We start from the raw sequence: 21,578 nt of genomic DNA on the forward strand, positions 1-21,578 counted from the left end.
GCGGGCAGCTCGGGCGGCCGCGCTGAGGGCCGCGCTGAGGGCGGCGGGCAGCTCGGGGGGCCGCGCTGAGGGCGGCGGGCAGCTCGGCGGGCAGCGCGGCGGTTGCTCCGTGCTGCGCGGCCTCGCCTCGTGCCCCGGCGCTCGGTCCTCGCTCTTTCGCTCGCTCGCTGCCCGCTCCCCGGCCCCGCCGATGGGCGGCTTCGGGCTGCTCTGCTTCGCCCTGGCAGTGGCGGCGGGCGCAGCGAGGCAGCCGAGCGCGGAGCACACGCGGGTATGGGGGCCCGGCCTGAGCGCCGAGGCCGCGCTGCCCGCCCGCTACTTCTACGTGCAGGCCGTGGGCGCTGACGGGCACGAGTAAGTAACGTCGGTTAAAACGGCGCTTCCTTGCCCCGCGGGCTGTACTTTCATGTCCGCCTCCCCGCTGCCATCAAGATGGTGACACCATTCGCACTGGGAATGGCAAAGCTCTCTAGTTGGCCCTGCCAGCTTCCCTCCTCCCCTCCCTGCCCCTTCCCCCCTCCCGATCATATACATATATATATATAATACATGTATGTGTGTGTGTATGTGTTCAACTGTACAGCTTTCCTGAAGTCAAGCATATTCTTAAATATTTGCTCTGCCTGGGTCCACATAATTTATGCCTTTTTTTTTTTCTGGTTGGTGCATGTGAAACTTTGTGCTTTCTCCCGCTGAAGCACAGTGGCACCCACATGCCAAAATTCCCATTCAGATCCATGCATCCTCAGTGGGACCCCCTTGTCTACTTGCACCTCTCCTGAACTACTTCAACCTTTTACTAACTTAGTAAAAGTACTGCTTTCTTTTACTTAGCAAGTAAGTGTTTGCTTATTCTTTGCTTGCAGAAAGGGAAATTGCTAGTGCTGAAATTGCTGAAGGCTCCTTACATGGCTCTGCTACGGAAAGCCAGTTTAATCTTTGCATAGGTGTCAAATACTATGTTAACACTCTCCTTAAATTAATTCTAACAAACAGGCCTGTTTGCCTGGCAGTAATAAGAAATGTGTGTTTTTGTGCAGTGTTGGACTAAAAACAATGTGCAACAAAATGTAAGGACAAGTTCAGTGATGGAATAAAAGACCACGGTGGTATCCGTAGAACTAGACTATTTCTGCCATTGGTTAATTTGTCCAATTAGTTTGATTTTTCTCATCTGCAAGATTAAAGTAGGGAATTATCTTAGTTCGTATGTAATTGCAGTCTTTTCCAAACTTCTCAGAACTTGTTTTCATTGCGCTAATATAAAATTTAACTTTTATACCATTTTTGTACCAAATTTCATGTGAGATGAGAAAAGCATTTTAAAAGCTTAGCAAAACGTACTTTATTCTGCTTTCTCAAAACCTTAACAATAAATCATTAGTTTATTATATGCTCTCAGATTTTCTGTTCGTTTCCACTGCTAGGTATACCTCTATTTCTCTTGAACATGTAGGCACCAGATCCTTATAGTTAATTAGAAGGTACTCCAGACAGCATTAGGTAAATATTTTGGTTCTACATATATATAAAAAATAATGAAAGTATTAAGATGGTAAAATGATTTTTTTTTTATGACCACCAAGTTCCTTATTTATCTGCATGCTTAGTACTTCTTCATCACTCCGCATCTGGGCTACTACTAGTAAAGGGCTGTACTGCATTTAAAATGTGCTGTGTTTCCATATAAACGAAAAAAGAAAGAAAGAATTTCCTATACTGTTCTACATGTAACATCAAATAATTCCGGAAGTGTATTCATGTCTATCTGAGTGGCAACTGCACGTAACCTAGTGCTTCTGACAGGACTGGACATTGTCTCCTTACATTGCAAAGTTAGCTATTAAAACTGTCTTTGGAAAAAAATCATGTCTTAATTTACCTGAACACTGGGACATGCGGTCACAAACTCAGCCTCAGTGAAGTCTGCCAACTTGAAAAGGAGCAGATGAAGCTCTAAGAAGATGCTTGTATGTTTTCTTCCTAACAAGCTCCCACTTGTTTTCTGGTTAGGTTCACTTCGTCGCCAGGGGAGAATGCATTCCAGGTGAAGGTAACTGCTCCAGATGAGCAGTTCACTCGGGTTGGCGTGCAAGTATTGGACAGGAAAGATGGTTCCTTCATTGTAAGGTACAGGATGTATGCAACTTACAAGAACTTGAAGATAGAAATTAAAATGAGAGACAAACATGTTGCAAAGTCTCCATATATTTTAAAAGGTAAGATGCAACACTATGTAGAGATTTCATATTGTGGCTTTTTCTCATAATCTGTGCATGTCATCTAGGACTAGCATGGAGCTTCTCAGGAAATGCTGAGAACTATCCAATCCCACTGGAGTTATGTACAGTTATAAGTGCTCTGCATATACTACTGAGTAGAGAAAATCAAAATAAATACTATGAAACTAATGCATACTGAGTACATGTAAAACTTTCAGGCAGAAGCAACCAGACTTGGCTTTGCTGGAATCAGAACATGTCCTTGCAGAGTTGCACAGGGCTTAGCCCTAAACAGTCAGTGATGTGTCTGACCCTTTTGTTCTGATCTCAGTGGCTTGATAGTTTGACTTATTAAAATAATCTAATAACTGTGTTCTTAAAAGGACCTGTTTACCATGAAAACTGTGACTGCCCTCAGGAGGACAGCAGTGCATGGCTGGAAGACATGGGCTGCCCTCAGACCATTCCACAGATTCAAAGAGACCTAGCGAATTTTCCCACTGTTGATCCAGATAAGATTGCAAAGGAAATCCCACAGAGGTTTGGACAAAGACAGAGTTTGTGTCATTACACCATCAAAGATAACGAGGTACAGTATGAGTTGATGTGAAGTACATATCTGGAATCTGGTGGCAAGTGATCTGTTAAGCTACTTGGCTTTTTCCAGTTAAAAAAAAAAAAAAACCTGTTCTTTAAGAAACTGCCTTTGTTTGCTTCTTTGTCCTTGAAGTTGAATACTTTGAATATGAGCTCAATAATACCTGGTAAAGTGTGTTCTGTCGACATTACAGCTGAAGCAATATGAAGACAAATTACTTCCCACAATCATACAACCACTCAATATGAGAACTGGGAACAGAACTGAATCATCTAAATGAGCTAGTGTTCAGTTTTCTATTCTCTGAGTAATAACTGCTGTGAAGTGTCATGATGTGCATCAATAAACTATGCTGTGCATAATTCTGAAATAAAGAAATAGCTCTGTTGAGGATCAGAGCCACAGTTCTTCACTTAAAAAAAAAAAAAAAAAAAAAAACTGGCTTGAGTAGAGTTTCACAGGGAAATGAGACTAAAAGAACACCAGAACCAGGCAACCAGTTTCTGCCTACAAGAGAAGATCTAGAATGTCTGCAAAGAGCAAATAAAGCTTGTCACTTTTTTTTTTTCCTGTTTTCTTATGATCTATGAGAGTCAACATTTCTAAAGCTTCCCAGCAGGTTCATACATGTATAGATAAAATCATACTATCTGTCTGGGTAGATCTTTACTATGAAGTTAGAAGAGCTTCAAATTATGCCAGCTATTCTCTGAAATGAAAACACCAGTCCAGTAAAAACTTTGGATTATTTTCAGGTTTATATAAAGACATATGGGGAACACGTTGGCTTCAGAATTTTCATGGATGCCATACTTCTTTCTTTGACAAGAAAAGTGAGTACATCTATACAATTATTTATGTGTCATAATTTAAAGAAACGTGAGCTCAATAAATACACTTTGGTATTTTTATTACTATATTACTATAAGATGGTTTTGTTCCTGATTAATAATTGAAAGATCAGATGGATTTTTTTCTGGTTGAAGTTGGGATGTTCTGGAATGCTCTATAAACAGTATACAGAATATTACAAATGTTAATTGATTAGCAGAGTCAGGTAGGCTTTAAGAGTTTCTTTTTTTTGTATAGAGTAAATTAGCCATATTGTAGGATCTAAGAGAAGAAAATCTGTGCTTGCTATTCCATTTTATAGGATGAAGGAAAAAATAGAGACTTTATATCTGTCTTCACTAAATTCCATGCATTGAAAATAGGACAGGAAGGGTTGAACAGGAACACCAAAATTCCTTGTGGCATGTAGGAAAGGTCCCCCATCTATAAGCAAAATGCACCACACAGGCTCTTTGCTAGGGCATCTAAAAAAAAAACCCTTATGTTCTCTACGTAGAGGCAGAGGGAATAAAAAAAAAACTGAAGTTTCAGCACACACAGATTGGGACACCTGTAGGGCACCCTATGGAGGTTTTGAGGGGATCTAATCACTGTCTGTAAGTACCTCAAGGGAGGCAGTGAGGAGGATGGTGCTGGCCTCTTTTCACTGGTGGCCGCTGACAGAACTAGAGGAAACGGCCACAAACTGAAGTATCAAAAGTTCCACAGGAACTTAAGGAAAAGTTTCTTAACAGTGAGGGTGACAGAGCCCTGGAACAGGCTGCCCAGAGAGGTTGTGGAGTCTCCTTCTCTGGAGATCTTCCAAACCCGCTTGGATGCAGCCCTGTGCCACGTGCTCTAGGTGACCCTGCGTGTGCAGAGGGGGTTGGACTAGATGATCTCTAGAGGTCCTTTCCAACTTTAAGCATTCCATGATTCTATGATTCTATACTTTGGACAAGTTCCAGAATATCTTTATGATGGTAGTGATGTCCTGACACCGAAACCTCAGGCATCACGTGCAGAAATGGCTGCAAGTTTGGGGTGCATTTTCTTCAAGGCACAGTGCAAACACAGAGCATTTAAGTTGTAAGTCCAGACGCTAAGAAAGGTGACCCTAGAGAACTGAAATCACATACCAAAACATAAGATAGAAAGGAGCTATCAGGAAAAAGAGAGTTGTTAATGCCACTAATAAAAAATACTAAGGCCACAAGGACAAATTCTCCAAAGCAAGAACTGGAAGAGACCAAGTTGGGTAAGGAACCAGCTTTCCAGTGACCTGAAGTGCAGGAAGGAATTAAAGGAATGAACACTAGTTTACATTACTGAAATATCCATTAACATTATTAATACATATGATTATTATGTACACAGAGTAGCTTCAGAAATAGGAAGGTATCTGAGTTAAACAGTATCTGTTTTTGTCTGTAAAAATGACACAGTACTCCTCTTTGAAAGAGGAAGAGACAGGAGCTATCAAAGTTTGCAGTTATTTCCCTAACTAAATTACTTAGAAATCTGTGTAAAAAATAACGATATTATTTTTATGCTTATTGGTATCAAACAACATGCAGTCACCATGAAGAAAGCAAGCCAAACCTAATTTTCATGTATGTGTATTATGACAAATATTTTTATTTTAGAAAGGGCTTTTGAGGGTAAGTCTATTGAGTTTCTCATGAATGAGATAGAAAAACTTTGATTAGAAGAAACTGTGTAACGTGGCTGGAAAATGTTTCTTAGAGCATAGTCGCCACAGGTGAAAGATGTCCCAAATGTTTCTTCAGACATTTGTCCTAGGTCCAGTCCCCGTTTATTAGTGTTTTGACTGAACAATGAATAGAGAATATACTTATTAAATTTACAGATAACATAAAGTCAGGAAAACCTGCAGGCACCCTGCAGAACAGCATCAGAATTAAAGATGTTCTTGACTATTAAGAGAAACTGTTTGAAAAGGTGCATGTAAACCATGTGAAAGGGGCAGCATACTACATCAAGGCAGAATAAACCAGACAATTAAAATGAGTGGTAATTTCTGCTGCAAAATGGTTCAGGTAATGACATTGCAGAGGAAAGTGGTATGAACAACTAGACGTAAAAAGAATGATTCATTTAAATAAGAATTGTTTCATCTCACAGAAACTGATGGAGATGTGAAGATAGTCTTTGATTATTTATAAGGTTGCTCTGTGGAAGATGGAAGGAAGCAGTTCTCTAAGGCAGTAGTGTAAGATAAATAATGGAATTAAATCTCATCACAGCAACATAGGTTGTGTTGGAAAAAGACTTGTTAACTCCACATTTATCACATTTGTCATCCTAGAAAACACAATTTGCTTCATCTCCAACAGATGGCGCAGGATTTTTTGTTCAGTAATGCGATTGAACAGCAATACAGTGGTTGGTTTGGAAAAGAAAATTTAACCTGTTGGGTCGCTTTGTTACTGCTGATGTAGACAAAATGTAATTTGTAATTTTTAATGACCATTAGATGGCACTATACTAACTAAGATTACTGCTGAAGCTTGGAAAGTGTATCCACGCTCCCTTTGAAATGAAGATACACAATGAAACCTTTCCTGACAGTGTGTATCAGAAGGCAAAAGCTACTGCTCTGGGGCTCTCTAGAGTTTCTAGATTTGTCTGGCAAAGTTTTTCATATAACATCAGGCTAGAGAAAGTATCTTCCATCATTTAGGAGTATGTACCCCAGGTTTGATACTTGGGAAATGATTAATCCTATATCTATCCAGAAAGAAATGTAATAAGATGTACATGGGTCACCAAAAAATCCTGAAATGTTAGAACATGTCCAACCGTCCTGACCTCAGGAATAAAGAGGTTTAAAAGCAGAAATCTTTTCATATATTTAATACTGCAAGGAGTCGGCATGCTTAGGCTTTATACTTATAACTGTATCTTTTATATGCATATATTTTAATTTGTGAATTATTAGCCTGTTATATTCAAAGTGTTCTTGCTTCAGAAAAACTATTTTCTCATATAGAAAGTGACATAATATTAACAAAATATTCCTAATCATACACGATATCTAAATTTTCTGATACTAGTCAGGACAGAGATCCTGATGCTATTCCAAGAGTTTTCTAACAACAGCTTAATGATCAGATATTCATAATATTCAAATACTGCATTATGAATTATTAAGAAAGCAAGAAGAAAAGAAAAAAGTTTTTGTATTAAAACCCATGGCCTTTCTGTCCTGTGAATACTGTGTGCAGAGCTCATTTCACTCGAAAAGGAATATACAGTGACAAGGGTGTTCACATGTCAAATGACTTGCACATAAAGACAGGCTGATTCGACTGTCTTGCTTTTGCTTTGAAAAAGGCAACTGTGGGAGATGTAGAGATTTGTCTACAAAAAAAAAAAAACATCATGAAGAGGGTGAACAAGGAACAGATAAGGGAGTTTTGCAGTTGCACTGGCCATGCATTCAAGCTTCTGTAACACTCAGTTTTATTTTCCCTTCAGCTTTCTGCTATTCAGGCTGAAGTGTCCCACGTTTTTAGTTACTCCTTGCAAAGCAGCTGGTTGATCCCCATCTGAGGAGCTGCCCTTCTTTGTACCTTTTCTTACTTTGCATGCAAAAAACAGAACTGCACACAATGCTCAAAAGCTGGGTGCATCAAGGCTGTTATAGCAGCAAAACTATGCCCCCTGTTCTGTTCTCACAACATTTCCTAGCAATGGCCAATATCTTGATAGTCTTTTGGCTGCTACTGCACATTGAGATGTGATTTCAGATAATGGTTTCAGTATTTTTTAAATGTAAGGATGCAATGCCACACTTAATTATGCTTAATTACCAACCCTAGTGTTGACTAAATGTGGTCTTTCCATCTTGGTTGTTCATTCCTGTTACTTCTGTTGTGTTGGATCTCACCCCTGTGCAGGTAGGTGACAAATCAGATCAGTTCACTGATACATCAGAAAAGTAGTCGACCACCCAACAACAGTTTTTCATACAGTCAAGAGCACAGTGCAACTTATGGACTGTGCAAAAGATTTTGTGCAATACTTAAACAAAGAAAAAACTTGTAATTCTTGCAGTTGCCGTTGTTCTCAAAATGTTGAGATGCCAGCAGAGGAATGCTGCCTTTAACTAAAGTACGTCTAAGTACACCTTTACTTTTTTGTGTTTGTGTAGGTGAAAATGCCAGATGTAGAATTTTTTGTTAATTTGGGGGATTGGCCTTTGGAGAAAAGGAAATCTCCGCAGACCCTTCACCCTATTTTCTCATGGTGTGGGTCCAGCGAGTCAAAAGATATTGTCATGCCAACATATGACTTAACAGACTCAGTTTTGGAAACTATGGGAAGGTAAGAAATCACTTATATTTTTCACAGAACTATTACAGGGAATAATCTTCCAAAAAGACATTTACTTTACCAATATGTTAACTGTTTTACTGTTTATTTATTCAGACATTAATAGCCTGCAGATAGGCTAGGAATATGTAATTAATATCTTAATATAAACAATTTTTGCATTCTATAACGTGAATTATGTATATTAAAATATACTTCACTGTTTTATTTTAGAAATCAAAATTAATCTGAATATGGTCAAGTCAGTGAAAACTGCACTTGAAGTGAACATTTCAAGGGAGTTTTAGTGGTTTTTGTTTTTTTCTACTCTGTGAACATGTTGATAACTGGCCAGGTCTCCTTCTTCACTATCTTCCTAGAATCGAATCTTTTTTTTTTAAAGCCCTGCTTAGCCAAAATTCTCATCTCCCATTTTGATTCATGTTCCCGGTAACAGCTGTATTGCTATCTTGAAATACTTCAAAATCAATTTCTAAGATACCTTCACTATCCATTTTGAATCTATTTACCATCTATTTAGGTATCCTCTCCACACACCCTGTCACCAGTGAACTGATGCTGTTTGCCACAAACCTTTTACACAACGAATGTCAAGTTATTTTTATCGATGAAAAAAACCAGGAGTGCAAGTGCATATATGAGTGTACCATGACTGACCTCATATACTGCTGCTGTAAATTCTTTCAGATAATGGCAATGAAATAAATTTAAGTAGCATTACAGAAAAGAATCTGATAGACTCCCTTATTAAATCATTTATCCCTCCTCTTCCAGAGTCAGTCTGGATATGATGTCAGTTCAAGCTAATACGGGCCCGCCCTGGGAGGACAAGAATACCACAGCATTCTGGAGAGGACGTGACAGCCGGAAAGAGAGGCTTGAGCTTGTAAAACTCAGCAGAAAATATCCAGAGATCATAGATGCTGCTTTCACAAACTTCTTTTTTTTTAAGCACGATGAAAGCCTTTATGGCCCTATTGTGAAGCACATTTCGTTTTTTGATTTTTTTAAGGTAGGTCACTAATTGCTTTCTGTAGAACTAGGTCCTCAATATTTCTGATTATCAATAACTTATTTGTATATATTGCTTATAACAAAGGATTGCAGTTTTCCACCTCAGCACCAATGAACAAGCATGACTAGATACCCCTCCAGTGGGCTTAGCTGCCGTATAGCTCTTAGATTGAAGATAATTATGTTTGCTTTGCATCTAAAGGTTCATTAAAACCCCCTTGTGCAATCTAATAACTGCAAGTTCCTTTTTATTTCTTTTTCCTGATTCAGTGATCAGGACTACTAACATAACTAACATAGTGAGAAAAATCAGTGGATGAAGTGGCACATCTACCCTCACATCAGAGGATGAGCGTCCAAGAATTGTCGGAGAACGTAATTGGTGAAGAGGGCCTCCCTGTGTACTCTGCATTGTGATGAATCCCACACTAAATAACAAAAACTGCTTAAAATTTGATGCTTGCCTAACCAGTCCTACCTTTCTCAATATCAGCAAGTCAGTAATACCCAGTGCCCTCAGAATAACAAAACCTAACCAAGCTACTCTGATCTTCTGTTTGTTAATAACTTATGGTCATTTTTTTCAGTATAAATATCAAATTAATATTGATGGCACAGTGGCAGCATACAGATTGCCTTATCTACTAGCAGGAAACAGTGTCGTGCTAAAGCAAGACTCCATCTACTATGAGCATTTTTATAATGAGCTGCAGCCATGGAAACACTATATTCCATTTAAAAGTGACCTGAGTGACCTACTAGAGAAACTACAGTGGGCAAAAGAGCATGATGAAGAGGTAAATATGTATTCATAATGCAGTGTTTCTTGACAAAAGAGAACAAAAACTGCATAAGTTTAAAATAAAATCTATTAGAAGGATTTCTAAATGAGTGTTATTACCTGTATAAGTAAGAAAAACATTTCTTTGCAATACATAATACTACACTTAATTTTGAATTTGATTTTTTTGAGAAATTAAAATTATTTTTATATTCATGCCTTTTAAAGTTAAGAATGCTTAAATTAAATCTATTGATAAATGAAAGAGATTATGTTATTATTTTATGGACAACCCAATTCATGGCATGTAGGTACTAAGTAAAAATAAATCATTAATTATTGTAAACAATCAGTGCTATATTTAACACTAGAAGCAGAATCAGCATCCTGAAATAACTTCATGACATAATGTTTTTAAACTTTTTGTTTTCTTCATAGGCAAAAAATATTGCAAAATCTGGACAAGAATTTGCAAGAAATAATCTCATGGGAGATCATATTTTTTGTTACTACTTCAAACTTTTTCAGGTTAGTATGTTTTTAACTGCTACCTCCACTGAAACAAAAATTTCACAGAAAAAAATAAGGGGGACAGAGCTGCTGGAAATTGGCCAACCTAGCACTGAAGCCATAAAGCAAACTGCAGCAGTTAAAAACTTTACTTGGATTATAAACATTGTATACATTTATTTTCTATGAAACCTCTTAATATTGTATTGGTAAACTGAGAGAAGGTATCAGATCCCATAAATCTTGATTTAATCTGCAATAACATGTTGCCCACAATGATCAAAGAATTCCACATCAGACATACACCCTGTGAACCACAGCTGAAAATATCTGTGCATTAGCACCAAGATATTGAAACTCCAGTGAGGCACCCACAGGGGTTCCTGTCAATGATTAAGTGTCTGTTTACCCTTCCTGTGACACTGGATGGAAGTTTAGAAAGAGACTGTGGATCCACATTAGTTTTACAGAATTATTCAGCTGAGTTGTTGCAGTCGTTTGCAACCACATATATAATCTAACAAGTTTATGAACTAATAATGTATTTTTTTTTAACTAGGAATATTCCAGTTTACAAGTAAATGAGCCAAAAATCAGAGATGGCATGGAGAGAGTGCAGCAGCCTGATGATGACCTTTTCCCATGTACTTGCCACAGAAAAAAGGTACAGTACCTAGCGTTAAATGCAGTGCAAGAGCTGATTGTCTTCAGTTCATTTGCAGTGAAACCCGTGCAGTTGTTGTGCAATAATGCATAGGGTCAGTTACCACAGTCTTAAAACCTGCTAGTCTTGGAAACTTTATTTTCCCCCTTAGAGCATTTACAGCACTAGACAGATGAAAATTGAGATTACAATTAACTGAAAAAAAATGACTGTTCTTTCTTCATTACAGACCAAAGATGAACTCTGACAGAAATGAAATCATTTTTTTTTTGAATATTTGCCCACATTAAGAATCCCTTCTTAAGGAAAAAAGGGAAATTTGAATTAAAACTTCAGTGGTTATTACGAAGTTTATTACATCATGATCTATGTTTGGAAGAAAACCAACCACCACCACATTCTTTTTATCATGCAGTCATTGAACTTTGTTTAAAATATTTTTATAATTTTTTAAATAAAAAACAACTTCATATCAGAGTCAGGTGTGCTTGTTCTGAGATACCTTTGAAATGCAGATACCTTTCTTAAACACAACCTGTCTGGTGTACTGGGGCTATTCACAAGTGTGTTCTGCAAAACTGGCTAAATAGGAATTGCAACCTCCCACCCCATTCATCTATCCAAAATGGTCTTTCTCAGACTGTAACTTTGTTCCCTCTGAGAGAACCAGTGTTCTTTGGCAATAATGAGATAATTAAATGGAGTTTAACAGTGACTACTGAAACTAAACTCATTTCTCAAGGCTATTTTATTTTAAAAATACCTACTCTACTGAAAATTCTCAAGTAGTTCCACTGTTATTATCATATTAACATGATCTCAAAATGCTATGTAGGTAGATTAAGAGTCAAGTCTAAATTTATAAAAAGTCAGAAAATACCTTTCTAGCCAAAACTGAGAATTTGTTTTACTTCATTATTACATAGCCAGTCAATTTAAAACCTATATGGCTTATTTCTTTCAAAGTCTCTTTTGGAAAGATTTGCAAATGTTTAGCTGTATCCTGTGCTTATTAAATAACATTACTGATGGGAGATCAACATTTATGAGAAACATTGTGAAAAACAGTGGAGGAATATTATATCTGACCAACATTTAACTTTTAGCTGACTATTGATTATTTTGGCTATAGCAGAAATAAGACTACAAGTGTAGTTAGTTAGTTGCTAGCAGTAGCCTTCTACATCCAACACTGCCAACACACAGTTGTCTGCAAAGTAGTTTTATAGAAGCGGTTCTTGTCTAGTAAGCTGAGGAGATGGCTTAGTGTCATATATAATTTACTGTAGGTCCTTCTTGTACTGTAGCAGAAATCTCTTCCACGTGGCTAATAAACAAGCACTAAGCCTTATTGACCCTATTTGCAAATAAACAAACAAACAAAAAATCAGGCCAGCTTGCTATGCTCTTTCCACGTCTGGGTTCTGTGATTGTGGAAAAGTCACTTCCATTGTTTACTCTGGACAATAAGGAATAAAATGAATACTTTGTTGGCTCAGTTGGTAGGCCACCTAGGCCCTGTATTTTTGAACTATAATAAAAAAAAATATCACTGAAGACTTTAGCTTATGTTACAACACCAAAATAAAGTTATCTGTCCAATCTCCTGACTAAAACCTTGCAGAAATCTGAGCTCAGCAGGGCTGACTCGGAGCACACTGAAGCAGCTTTGCAATGTCATTCACAAAAGCTGCTCCCAGGAAGGACCTCCAGGCTAGAACTGACTTTTCCCTGCAGCCTGATCCTCTGTAGCAGCAACCTATAAGCCTATCAGAAAAACAGGAGCAGATTGGTGAAACTGTTGGCAGCGAGACGAGTCCTGCCCTCAGGAGACAACATCAGGAAGTTTGTTACAGGACTCGCCAGCCCTTCAGCTGAGCATCAGGGCTCAGCTGAACAGAAGCTTTTCGGCCATTTTCCAGGAAAGCAAGAACATGGCTCTTTGCAAGGCCCAGGTCTGCCAAATCTCCTGCTGGGAGGAGGTTCTCAAAACCAGATGATGATCTCCGGGCCTTTAGAGACAAGATGCAAAATATGCCCCTGGCGTCTTGGGACAGTTGGTACTTGCTCTAAAGGTGCAGCGCATAAGATTTCTAGGGTCAATAGCACCTTGGTATCAGGCCCCTGGATAATGGCTGATTATCACCTGGGACCCTTATCAATGCTTTCTGGATGCACAACATGCTGAAGATCATGAGGCTGATCAGGAAAGTGGCCTTTCCAGTACAACATCTTCCCCAGGAGCCTCTCCCATTTCAGAAATGGCCTCTGTCACACGGCCCACCACAGCCAAGTGCACCAAGTTCATGTTTCAGAAAATCTTCCTGGGGCAAACAGGTTTTCTTTCCCACAAAACCAACAGCAACGCCACAACGCTACTTTGTGCGCCAACAGAGTGGCTGTCGCACAACCCCTAACAGCTTCCACCAAAGTCCCCATTCACACTGAGCCGCTACTGAACAAGCCTTCTGGTGGTTCAAGGCTCACAGGCCTCACCTTCAAGATGAGTTTGACCCCATCACAAGACAGCCCTGTCCTGCTCACTGCACACCTCACACACATGCAGGAACACTCTCAAGCCCAGCAGAGAGGTTGTTATCATCCCTCAGATGGACCGAATGTTTTTATTAGATCCACCGTGTCCAATCCAGTAGAGAGCAAGGGAAGACTCAACTCCAAACCGGCTCCCCTTTGTGCATTCACTTATAACAGCAGCTTGGCATTCTGTACTTTGCTGGTTATTTGAGCATATTGCTCTATTCTTTGGCTATACCAACAACCAGGACATCCCCAGCCCATAGTGGGGAGGCCCGCAGCTGAGAACACACCAAGTACATACAGGCTTCAGAGCTCAGGATTGGAGATTGCTCTACGTCTGCCACAGCCCTTGAAGTGGGCTGAGGTCAAGGATCTGGCACAAAGGTGGGGGTACAAGCCATACTGGACAATCGTGCAGGGCAGGCTCGGAGGGTTCTACAAATCAGTAGAATAACATCTCATTTAGAACATTTTGAAAAGTATCTTTTCCAAACGAGCCTAACATCAATTATATAGTCAGAAATAAAAAACATTTAAGGCTTCAGAGACTTCAAAATAGATTCCCCCTCACCCAGAATATTACTTTGAATATTAGGAAAAAAAGAAGTTTATTTGGTAATGGTATTTGGTAATTTGGCAATCAATAAAATGTATACAGGTATTATCATGGAGATCTAGAAAAGCATGCTGCCTCATTACAGAGTATTTGGTACACTTTGTATGAATGTAAAAACTGTGTAAAACAGTTGTTTTTAAAGGAAGAACAAAACTATACTTGCATTTATATATAGACCTCTCCAAAATATCTGTTTTCAAAGAATCATCTATCAGAAATAGACTCTAATCTGCTATATTTGGAAATGTTATCCTAATGTATTACTTAATTGATAATCATTTGTGCTCCAGTTCAATGTTTTCTGTGAGCCAGGAGAAAACCTGTGTGTTTATTTCTTCCATGATATCGTCTGCTGTTCGTCCTTTAACTGCCATCCCATGGTTTGCTTTATCAATCCAATGGATTTTTTTAGGGGCTTTCATTTTGCTCACCACATCTTCTAATAATTGCTATAGAGAAAATCAAGAATGGGAAAAGTCAGAGAACTAGATGCTAAGAATTGTGCCATTACAGCTGTTTCTTTACCTATGAACAATATAATAGGCAAATGAAAAAATGAGCTGGGTGAAAGACAATCCCACATTCAGTAATGACATTTATTAAAAGGTGAGTCCCCAGTGTCAGTCTGTCACTCAGCTGAAAATAGCAGAAATTCAGAACTTCAAAAAATTGCAAAGCTTAGAGCCCTGTGAAGGTTCTTTCCCTGACACGACAGAATGATAGAACTTAAGTCAGAATTGTCTGCAAGGGCAGGACATCAGTGCCGTTCCCTAGAGACTACCCTTGACGCTATGCAACTTTCCTGGTAAGCTTAAGATAAATGATAAGCCAGCTCAGAAAGAATTGAGATTTCCCCCATTAAGAAGGCACTCCAAGTATCTGCTGGTTACTACTAATTTTGGTAGCAATCCCTCATGAAAGTGTTACGACTCCCTGCAAACTGTCCAGGCATGGAAAATGCTAAGCAGGCAGTCTCAAATTCAAGTAAGACTGAGGACAACATACACGTACCCTGCAAGAAAACCAAGCAGAAAAACATAATAATCTGATCACTAAACACTTGTTTTTTTTTAATCTCAAGAAAAATATTACTTTCTTTCGCAGATGTCTGTCTTGGGGGCAGAACTGCTTTGCTGGAAAAATGTGTTACAAAAATATGACAAATGCAGATTGAGGGCATAGTACAGTACAGTTAAGACAGCACAGCAAATAACTCTCTCCTTCCACATACTTTTTATAATTTGGTACAACCTATCCTATTAAGACAAAACATTGAAATCAGCAATATTTTAGTGGCCTAAAAATGAATTTATTACAGCATCTGATCAAACATGAGCCAGAAATGCTGAGCAGCAAAAGAAAGCACCTCAGATTTTCTTAATTCTGATACAGACATTTCCCACCCAAAGCTTCCTTCAGAAAATATATATTTAGCGAAGACTATTAATCAAAGTCACAGTGGGGCCACCAATATTAAAGTCACTGAGATTAATTCCTATTCCTCCATACCGCCCTTCATAGCAGCACTTACTGCAATACTCACCTTTTCACACATCTCATCTGCTGATCCTGAAACAAACAGCACTGGACACCTGATAAATAATAAATCCTCATCCCGGAGCTTGGAGTGAAGTTTTGGTCGATGCAGTGGGTACGATAAACACACTAATCCTTGAATGAAGTCATCATCACCATCCTGGCTAAGCTGACGTATCACTGAGGCAGCAGCTCGTGAACCCATGGAACAGCCTTTCTCCCATGTAAAAATAAAGCAACAAGGTCTATCCACTATCATCTTATCTATGTTCTATTGGAATAAACAATTCCTAAAAATAATCCTATTTTTTTTTTCAATGCACCAGCATTACAAAATGATAGAGATACTGAAATTCTGGTTAGTATTTTCCACTAAGTTGATGAATGAAAGTATTTTTTTGATGAGATAACTGACTGATTATATTATGGTTTCACCTCACTATTTAAAAAAAATGAAAAAGAAACAAAGAGGGATCCTTTGGAATACCAGAAAGTGTAATAGTTCATCCTATAAAAAAAACATGCCCTACATTCCAGACCTTTGAAATTCTAAACAACAATGCTATTATCTTGCATTGATTTCCTTATGCTGCTTTAAGATTTCTAGATGATCTCTAGAGGTTCCTTCCAAACTCAACCATTCTGTGATTCTGTAATTTCTTTAATCTGCTCAAAGTAAAAACAAAGTTTTGTGGCCCTTGCCTTCAAACCAAATCCAGTAAGTGTTTATGAACACCTCAAATTTCAGCCTAAAACTAAAAAGTAAAAATAGAAGGGAGGGCGGGAGAGGGAGAGATAAATAACATATATATTTATATACTGCATAAATAACAGCAAGGAGGTATCAAAATATCTCCTTGAAGAAAAGGCATATGAATTTATGATGCTCTAAGATTGAGTTTTACGAGTGGTTGATTCCAATGGGACTAACCTGTATTAAGGTGGATTTGGTTTAGCTTACTTGGAGGACACTCAGATTTTCCGCTATCTAGTTAACTCTAGTCACCTCCAAGGAGTCAGCAACATGTACTGGGAACCCAATCATTTATTTTTGCATTTTGTAAGAGAAAACATCTAAGATGAAATAAAACTGCAAAATCTTCCCATACTGCATCCCAAGCTGCCCCTGCACTGCCATGCTTTCCAACTTTTTGCCAAGAAAAAAGATAATTACTACATATCTTCTGTGTCCAGCTTGTTAACAGGCAGAATTAAACAGATCAGTTCCCAGACTGGATCTTGAATTACATCAGCATCCAACACTAGCTCATTAATCCCTCTTTTGGCTGCTCCCTTAGCCATCTAACAATTCTTGTACTAACCTCTAGCTAAACTATTTCCCACTTGGTTATATAGCACAGTAGTAACTGAAACACAGGGTAGAATGCATCTACTTCACTTTTCATATAACACAACTGATTTTCTATCTGCCACTGGATTTATTTACCAAAGTCTGGCTTGGGAGAACAGCAACTTGCAAGTAACTGGAACACTTCAAGACGTGTAGTAATCCCATACACATGTCCTATCACTTGAGAAGAAAGTTTTCTTTCAAAGAAGCTGGAAAATACGGCCTATTGCTCTTTTCTTCCTTCTTCTGGAGCAGAATCTGCAGCAGCCATAAGCATGGTGAATAGGCCTAGACAACCACATTCCCAAGGGATTCTTTTGAAAATGTCAAGCTGGATATTCCCATTTTTGATCCAAGCAGCAGCACCAGTCTACACAGCTGCTAGGGAACTGAGTTGCAAACCTACCTGGTTCATCCACCAGCCATAGAGCATGTAGCCCCAAGTTACAACATCCAAAGGCAGATGATTTAAGTGGACTTGGCACCTATGTTCTGTAGTATCTCTACCTAATGAGAGTTTATTTACCTTGCTCCCAGGCTAAACAATAAGCGTTTGGAGCCTATCTCAGGCCAAAACCTGTCTGCCACATCTGAAGTTCATTCATTTTATACCAGACTTCAAAAGCAAGTAATTACAATTGTTATTGTAATTACAAGTGTTAAAACTGATATAAGAGAGAAAAACATAAACAGATAAAATATAGATAATGAAAACCTTACCTGCAAGGAAGACACCTGAAAGTTTATAATTGTCAGAGAGCTTTAAATATTCCTACAGAAACAAAGAAAAAGTAAAATATTACAAGTCACCAAGTCCACAGCATTAAGACAGCTGAAGGGTTTTGTTCCTGTGTGTGGCTACTAAACATGAAATGGGAGGCATTTCCCATTACTAATTAAACAAAGATATATACAATATTTTATGCATATATATGATATATGTACATTTCATATATGTGTATGATACATGTATACAATATTTGCTTGTTTTTCACACAAATAACCACATAATATTTCATAGCAAAAATACAAGATGAGTAATAATCATGAGCAACTTCACATTAGTTCTCAGCAAGTCTGAAAGTTCAGATTGGCTATCAAGTTCCAAAACATAACTAATTACTGTTTATCAGCCTAGTTATAGCAACAGACCACATTTAGGTTTTTGGCTCATCACACAGCACAGTAAACTAACACAATGACACTTCACGGAGGGTTTTAAGGTCACATAATCTTTTTGTTGGAAAATATAAGGTAAAATAAGACACACAATCCGTTGCTTTTGACAGAAATTCAGTTGCTGAATTTTTCAGTTTACAGAAGAAACTAATTGGATATTTTTAATCACTCAACTATCTTAGCAAAGGCCTTTAAACTACTGCCGTGCATTAGCATATTAACATAAAGTGGCTAACAACATTATACTTTGAAGAAAAATATCATACAGCAGACGCATGAATACTAGCAAGCCTGTTAATTCAAAGCAATGGGCTAATGCTCACAGTGGCTTCATGCAAATGAATTATTTAAGATATGGACACAGTTCCCCACGTAAGGATATCCGATGTCCTTACAAACCTAACTGAATCTTGGATTTGATGTGAAGTGCTCAGATTACCTTCCCATGCCCTAGATAACCAGGGGAATGGTTCACTCTCTCATACACCCTCAACAACAGGGACTCTAACACTAAGGATTAAGAACTCTAAGCTGATAATATCACAGCAAAACGTTCTTCGTTTTAACAAAATCTAGGTATGTAAGAACATCTTAAATAATCAGTAGCAATAAAAAGAAACAAGTAATGGCTTAAAGTGATTTTGTTACCAAAAATTATTTCAGTATCTAGAGCCCCGCACATGCTATTTCCAATCTCTTCTGACCCAAAACCTTCTGCATCCCAGAGTCTCCTGCTCTTTTTCCCAAAGTTTGTTCTGTCAGTGTCAAACACTTGGAGACACTGCACAATTCCAGGATTAGTTTATTTTCTTTGAAATCCCCTCTGAAAGTTGCATCCTTTCTTCCCCTCCTCCTCACCAAACACCCAGGACACCCTACCTTTCATCCCTACCCCTGCCAAAATTCTTTCATTTTTTCCCAGCTAAAAATTCTCTCCTGCCAAATATCCTTCTCCTAATCTCTGGTGGTAATTTAAGAAATCCAAAGGCAGGCAGGATCATATTCTTTCAATCGGCTGAGAATAGTTCAAATCAAGAAAAAAAAAAAAAAAAAAAGAGGTATAGCCCCCCAGAAATACACCATATTAATTGGTCTGAGATTTGACAGAATCTGGTCACTTCTTACCACAACTGTTTTGTATGCTCTAGCCCTATACGCAACGTTAAGGCCTTTGCAAGTAAACCGCAGACACAGAACTCCACGGGATGCAAGATAGCCTGCCAGAGAAACCAGCTGAGGCAAATTCATATCTCCTCCCGCTCCATGGGTAAGAATCAGTCCATGTGTCAATGTCTTGGCTGGGACAGAAAAAATAGCATCCAGATATTTGTTTCCAAAAGGTATTTTCACTTTAACCTAGAAACAAATACAAAAAAAAAATATGAGAGAAACTAAAGTATTATTTTCAGGCTATAAATTATGATGATGAAAATCAAATGATACAGGGAAAAAATCATGTCTGTTTAAGAGTACTAGACGGCACTGCAAGAAAGTAACTCTACCTTTGATTTAAAGATTTTCCATGTGGTCATGAGCAAACATCTTAGCACTCTGCACAGTTTCCCCATATAGAAAATGAAGGAACCAAAGCTTCCCCAGCTTCTCAGCATCTTTCACAGCATAAGCTGACTTCTTACCAGACCGTCCATGTATCTCTACATCTACCTGAGTGCTAAATACAACCGCTAACTTAAATAACTTCCTGTAACTACAATTCCCTACGTCAAAAAAATATTTAGGTTCCGATCACACACTGCAGTGCATTGCACTGCATGCTCAAACTTGATTACATAGGGAAAACACTAAAATGAAGCACCATAGCAAATGCATTTGAATATATGAGTTTTAGTTGAGTTTTCTCTTGAAAGCAGAGGAAAACATACTGCGACTAGGAGGAGACCTCTGTATATACAGCTGCCACTGCATCTCAAATATTCTTTCTTGGCAGTGATCAAACAGAGGAACCAAGGTAGTGACCATGAGCTGCCTTAAAGAACTGACACCTGTATAGCCTTCTCCCTGCTCAGCTGAAATGCAGGAATGCAAACATGGCGTGCCAAAAATTGGATAGCATTAAGTGGTCACACATATACATGCAGAGAAATAACACCAGAAATCTAAATATCCATCACTTTTTGGCTACAGAGGTATTGCTCAGGGTCGCTTCTCTAGGAAGATACCAAGCTAAGCAGGACTCCACTGGTCAGCACCATACTTCGAATTTCACCTAGAAATGCAGTACTGGCAACACAGATAAAAGCTAGTATGACTCACTAGGAAGGATTTGTAGGTGCCACAAACTGAATCACCTTAAACTCGTAATGGAAAATTTGAAATATGGGTTCCAAGTAGATTGTTTCTATGTCTTCTGCCACAGCTGTTTAAAGAAGTTGAGCATCTGCAAACTTTCGAAGCAGAACACACTATCTTCATGCAGCATACAGGTACTGTTATCCAAAAGGTAAGGGCAGGCACATGCAGACTAAATGATTATTCCAACAGTAAGGCTGTGTTAAGGACTTGCTTCAAGAATTGCAAACATTTTGTTAGCCTACAACAGAAGACGCCAGTTCACCTTATTTTTTTTTAAGCAGCAACACAAATAGAATTGCAAGAGCATAAACACATTTTCTACAAACTGCATGAATGCAAACCTACAGAACGCCACACTGCAAGTAGTGCTGTCTGAAATATTTTTACTTTCTCATTTCCATTTGCTTGCAGAACTTAAACTCTGAACCAAATATTGCCAGAATTTCTTTCATAGTTCCTTTTTAAGTAAAGGCCACAGGGTTAACGGAAACAAGCCTGGAAAACCACTCAAAGCCACAGGCCACCCAAGAGCCGCAATGACTGCTTATTATAACGTTTTCACCAAATCCACAGCACCACCAGGGTGCTCAGGGAAAGGCCTCCCCGCGATGGGAGCAGCGTAGGTGCAGGAAGGCCACCCGTTACCTCAGCGTGCTTGCTCATTCTCTGGGAGAGCAGCAGCCTCTGGGAGAATACGGGAGTAAAGGCGCCGCTAATGGCGCGAAGCCAAGGCGGCTCTTTGGGCTGCAGTTCCCCCGCGCGGGGAACTAGCGCCTCAGCCACGCGCGGCCGTTAACGGCTGAGCGCGGGGCAGGAGAGCTGAGGCGCATGCGCGCACGAAGCGGCGCTCTGATTCGCCCGCGGCGCTCGTGACCACTCCCGCCCCTCCCGCCCTTTGGCTCCGCCTGACGTCACGTGAGTGACAGCCCGCTGCCCGCCCTACAGGGCTGCGGCTGTGCGTGATTGGCTGCACGGGAGGACTAGGCCCCGCCTCCTGGCCGCCGGGAGGTGCCTAGTCACCAATATCCTAAAACATCCTTTGCAATATTTCAACTTTTTTTCTTTT

The 21,578-nt window shown here is 39.1% G+C and overlaps 2 protein-coding genes across 3 annotated transcripts; one reads left to right on the forward strand and one right to left on the reverse strand.

The window, feature by feature from the left end:
• The first annotated feature begins 164 nt into the window (after positions 1-164).
• On the forward strand, positions 165-21,022 carry POGLUT2 (protein O-glucosyltransferase 2). 2 transcript variants are annotated; one of them, XM_088527342.1, is made up of 10 exons: positions 165-354; positions 2,014-2,219; positions 2,606-2,811; positions 3,576-3,653; positions 7,829-8,001; positions 8,785-9,022; positions 9,612-9,821; positions 10,244-10,333; positions 10,875-10,979; positions 20,924-21,022. In XM_088527342.1, exons 1-10 carry the CDS (start codon positions 191-193, stop codon positions 20,975-20,977), a joined length of 1,524 nt encoding a protein of 507 aa, XP_088383468.1. In that variant the 5' UTR covers positions 165-190; the 3' UTR covers positions 20,978-21,022. The 2 variants fall into 2 exon arrangements, with proteins under 2 accessions (XP_088383468.1, XP_088383469.1); XM_088527343.1 differs by lacking the exon at positions 20,924-21,022 and adding an exon at positions 11,209-11,454.
• On the reverse strand, positions 14,362-21,188 carry TEX30 (testis expressed 30). Its single transcript, XM_010214111.2, has 5 exons — positions 21,158-21,188; positions 19,325-19,555; positions 17,741-17,792; positions 15,677-15,882; positions 14,362-14,582 (listed from the first exon to the last, which is right to left on the reverse strand). Exons 1-5 carry the CDS (start codon positions 21,173-21,175, stop codon positions 14,409-14,411), a joined length of 681 nt encoding a protein of 226 aa, XP_010212413.2. The 5' UTR covers positions 21,176-21,188; the 3' UTR covers positions 14,362-14,408.
• Between the last annotated feature and the right edge of the window lie 390 nt (positions 21,189-21,578).

Source organism: Tinamus guttatus, unplaced genomic scaffold (assembly GCF_059628265.1).
Source record: "Tinamus guttatus ecotype Peru unplaced genomic scaffold, ASM5962826v1 Tinamus_guttatus_pri_ptg000281l, whole genome shotgun sequence".
In the NCBI taxonomy this organism is placed as follows: Eukaryota; Metazoa; Chordata; class Aves; order Tinamiformes; family Tinamidae; genus Tinamus; species Tinamus guttatus.

What these genes read in the sequence shown, in the direction of transcription:
- POGLUT2 (XM_088527342.1), top strand. Translation starts at nt 191, where the DNA reads ATGGGCGGCTTCGGGCTGCTCTGCTTCGCCCTGGCAGTGGCGGCGGGC. An exon ending in CAAAAGAGCATGATGAAGAG is followed by an intron (nt 9,822 to 10,243) that starts GTAAATATGTAT and finishes TTTTCTTCATAG; the next exon opens with GCAAAAAATATTGCAAAATC. An exon ending in GTACTTGCCACAGAAAAAAG is followed by an intron (nt 10,980 to 20,923) that starts GTACAGTACCTA and finishes ATTTGCTTGCAG; the next exon opens with AACTTAAACTCTGAACCAAA.
- TEX30 (XM_010214111.2), bottom strand. An exon ending in GAGCATACAAAACAGTTGTG is followed by an intron (nt 17,793 to 19,324) that starts GTAAGAAGTGAC and finishes TTGTTTCTGTAG; the next exon opens with GAATATTTAAAGCTCTCTGA. An exon ending in TTCAGGTGTCTTCCTTGCAG is followed by an intron (nt 15,883 to 17,740) that starts GTAAGGTTTTCA and finishes CATGGGAGAAAG; the next exon opens with GCTGTTCCATGGGTTCACGA.